This window comes from Chrysochloris asiatica, unplaced genomic scaffold (genome assembly GCF_000296735.1).
Source record: "Chrysochloris asiatica unplaced genomic scaffold, ChrAsi1.0 scaffold00041, whole genome shotgun sequence".
Lineage (NCBI taxonomy): Eukaryota > Metazoa > Chordata > Mammalia > Afrosoricida > Chrysochloridae > Chrysochloris > Chrysochloris asiatica.
The window spans coordinates 3,460,295-3,464,171 of NW_006408559.1; the positions used below are offsets into that span (position 1 = coordinate 3,460,295).

At 39.9% G+C, this 3,877-nt stretch overlaps 1 protein-coding gene across 1 annotated transcript in view; it reads right to left on the reverse strand.

Moving 5' to 3' along the window:
* LOC102818366 (60S ribosomal protein L36-like) overlaps positions 1 to 3,594 on the reverse strand; it is a 6,099-nt gene extending 2,505 nt beyond the window's left edge. Inside the window, exon 1 of the mRNA XM_006861223.1 lies at positions 3,559 to 3,594. Coding sequence (XP_006861285.1) covers positions 3,559 to 3,594 — 36 coding nt within the window. The remainder of the gene's footprint in view (positions 1 to 3,558) is intronic.
* Positions 3,595 to 3,877: the final 283 nt, after the last annotated feature.

Consider the following 3,877-nt stretch of genomic DNA (forward strand, 5'->3'; position numbering starts at 1 on the left):
GGATATACCCTTTGGTTGGTGGATGATGCATGGAGGGGATTGGAACCATGTCAATGGATGATATACGATGGAATGAATGTAAAGCTAAAGTTCTCTCATGTAAACTATCATATAATTCACAATAAAACATTAAAATAAATAAATAATTGAGGGATTTTGTCTAGATGGTTGTCCAAGGTGATTATAGAAAATTTAGCCAGGCTTAAGAGAAGATCAGAAAAAATATCAGAGATCCTTCAGGCATTGTTCTGTGACTTCCAAGTGACATAGGTCTTGTAGGTGGAGACACAGGACTAAAACTATTTTCTTCTTGTTGTTCAGTGCCGTCGAATAGGTTCGAACTCATAGCGACCCCGTATAGGGTTTCCAGGGAATGACTGGTGAGTTTGAACTGCTAACTTTGCAGTTCAAACTGACATTGTGGTTGAGTGCTTACCCTATGGCCCCACACCAAGACTCTGCTACTATCTCAAGAAGGGGGAATATGGAGGAAGCCATAGGGCAGAAAGGAGATGAAAGTGTAAATTTCTAATGTAACTGCCTCAGAGAAGATTCACAACTAACTGAGTATAAAATGATTTTTTCCCCTTGTTTCAAAAGAGAATCAATAATAGTGGAGTTTGTAATTTTCAGTAACTTCCATCTATTAGAACAGTTATTTTCAGCTCTTAAGACTCCTTGCTGTTCATTTCACAACTTAAATCTTGAATATGATTTTGACACCTCCTCAAAGGCTCCTTATTCAGCCTAATTTCTAGTGGCTTAGAGTGGAGTGAGGCAATTTGGCTGTTAGCCTCTCCCTTGCACATGCTCCTCTGATGCTGGGAAGGAGGGACAGCATCAGGAGAGATTGCCCATGGAGAGATGAAGGTTCTCTTTGGTTTATTGTCTATGGGTATGGTATGGATGCGATGGTAATTTCAACAGGGTCCACTAAGAACATTCAATCTTGGACAGCTCTCCTCCTGGCTAACTCCAGCTGTTAACCTCTCATCATATTCCTTTTATGTGTGTGGATCTTTTCCCACTGTGGAAGTACCAGTATGATGGTAGCTCCCAGTCTCATCCTCTTGTACACCTGACATGTAAACCTACAGACATTTGAAGGATCCACATCTATTCTTCCCAGGAACTGGAAATTTAAGGAGATAGTTAATGGTCTTGGCTTTCTCCCTTCCTTGTTAGCCCTCACCATGTAGTAAAGAAGACATTCACCTGGAGTATCAACCAACTGCCAGGATCGCCTGTAGAAATTTCTAGGGATCATCAGGAAACATTCTGCAAGGAATTACTAGGTTAAAAGTAGGGTTTTTCTTTGTGTAAGATGTTGTTGTTGTTGTTGTCAGGTGCCATCGAGTCGGAACCGACTCATAGCGACCCCATGCACAGCAGAACGAAACAATATCCGATCCTGGGTCAACGTCACTACCGCTGCCACACTTGAGTCCATCAATGATGCCACCTGGCTGATCCATCTCATTGGGAGTCTTCCTCTTTTTCTCTGACCCTCCACCCTACCCAGCATGACATCCTTCTCCAATGATTGTTTCCTCCGGACAATATGTCCAAAGTAGGAGAGACGAAGCTTAGCCATCCTGGCCTCCAAGGAGCACTCTGGCTGCACTTCTTCCAAAACAGATTTATTGGTTCTTTTGGCAGTCCATGGCACTTTCAGTATTCTCCTCCAACACCACAACTCAAAGGCATCAATTCTTCTACGATCTTCCTTATTCACTGTCCAGCTTTCGCATCCATATGAGGCTATTGAAAACACAATGGCCTGGGTCAGGCGCACTGGGTCTCTGCTCTTCAATACTTTAAAAAGTTCCTGTGCAGCAGATTTACCCAGTGCAATACGTCGTCTGATCTCTTGACTGCTACTTCTGCGAGTGTTGATAGTTGATCCAAGAAGAATGAAGTCCTTGACAACTTCAATCTTTTCTCCATTGATAAGAATGTTGTTTATTGGTCCAGTGGTGAGGATTTTTGTTTTCTTGACATTGAGATGTAATCCATACTGAAGGCTGTAATCTTTGATCTTCATCAGTATTTCAATTCCTTCTTGCTTTCCGCAAGCAAGGTTTTATTATCTGCAGATTGAAGGCTGTTAATGCGTCTTCCTCCTATCCTGATACCACATTTTTCTTCATAGAATCCTATTTCTTGGATTGTTTGCTCAGTATACAGATTGAATAAGTATGGTGAAAGAATACAACCCTGTCTCACACCTTTCCCAATTTTAAAACATTCAGTGTTCCCATGTTCTGTTCAAACAACTGCTTCTTGGTCTAGGTACAGATTTCTTAGAAGTACAATTAAGTGTTCTGGAATACTCATACTTCTCAATGTTGTCCATAGCTTGTCATGATCCACACAATCGAAAGCCTTTGCGTAGTCAATAAAGCACAGGTAAACATCCTTCTGATATTCTCTGCTTTCAGCCAAGATCCATCAGACATCTGCAATGATATCTCTCGTTCCATGGCCTCTTCTGAATCCAGCTTGAACTTCTGGAAGTTCTCTGTCAATGTATGATTCCAGCCGTTTCTGTGTTACCTTTAGCAAAACATTGCTCACTTGAGATATCAAAGAGATTGTCCGATGATTTCTGCATTCCGTTGGGTCACCTCTCTTTGGAATGGGCATAAACATTGATCTCTTCCAATCAGTTGACCAGACAGTTGTCTTCCAAATTTCTTGGCAGAGATGAGTGAGTGTCTCCTGTGCTGCCTCACTTTCCTGAAAGATTTCAATTTTTATTCCATCAATTCCTGGTGCCTTGTTCTTTGCCACTTCTTTCAATACACTTTGGACTTCCTCTCTGAGTATCATTGGCTCTTGTTCATATGGTATCTCTTGAAATGGTTGAACATTAACCATTTCCTTTTGGTACAATGACTCTGTGTATTCCTTCCATCTTTTCTTGATGCATTCTGCATCATTCAATAATTTGCCCAGTGAATCTTTCAATAACGAAAGTCGAGGCTTGAATTTTTTGTGTAAGATAATCTCTTTTAATTAGTTGAAATTTAGAAGTCTTAGTTTAAAAGGCAAATAATGCAATTTCTTGTTTAAAACAAGGGTAAGTCTGAGATCTGGTGGGGCATGCTTTGACTTTAGAAATGCTGAGCATGTTCTTCCCTTTTGGTTTTCTAACTCCAGGTCTTTGCATAGTTCATGAAAATACTTTATCTTCTTGAGCCGCCCTTTGAAATTTTCTGTTCAGCTCTTTTACTTTATCATTTCTTCCATTTGCGTTAGCTACTGTAGGTTCAAGAGCAAGTTTCAGACTTGAGACATTCACATTGGTCTTTTCTGTCTTTTTTACAACTGTTTGCTTTCTTCATATATAATGTTCTTGATAGCATCCCACAACTCCCTTCGTCTTTGATCATTAGTGTTTAATGCATCAAATCTGTTCTAAGATGGTCTCTCGATGCAGGGGGAATATATTCACCACCACATTTTAACTCTCACAGACTTGTTTTAATTTTCTTCAGCTTCAACATAAACTTGTGTCTGAACAATTAATGATCTGCTCTATAGTTGGTTCCTTGCCTTGTGTTGGCTGATAATATTGAGCTTCTCCATCATCTCGTCCACAAATGTATGACTGTGCATTCCATGTGGTGAGGTCCATATGTATAGTCACCATTTCTGTTGTTTTAAAAAAGTATTTGCAATGAAGATGTTGTTTGTCTTGCAAAACTCTATCATGCGATCTTTAGCTTCATATCTATTGCCAGGGTGTTATTTTCCTTCCTCTTTATTTCCAACTTCCAAATTTTGATCACCAGTAATTATCAGTGTATCCTGATTACATACTGATCAATTTCAGACTAGAATGTTGTTTTTGATGAGGAACGTGACACCAATC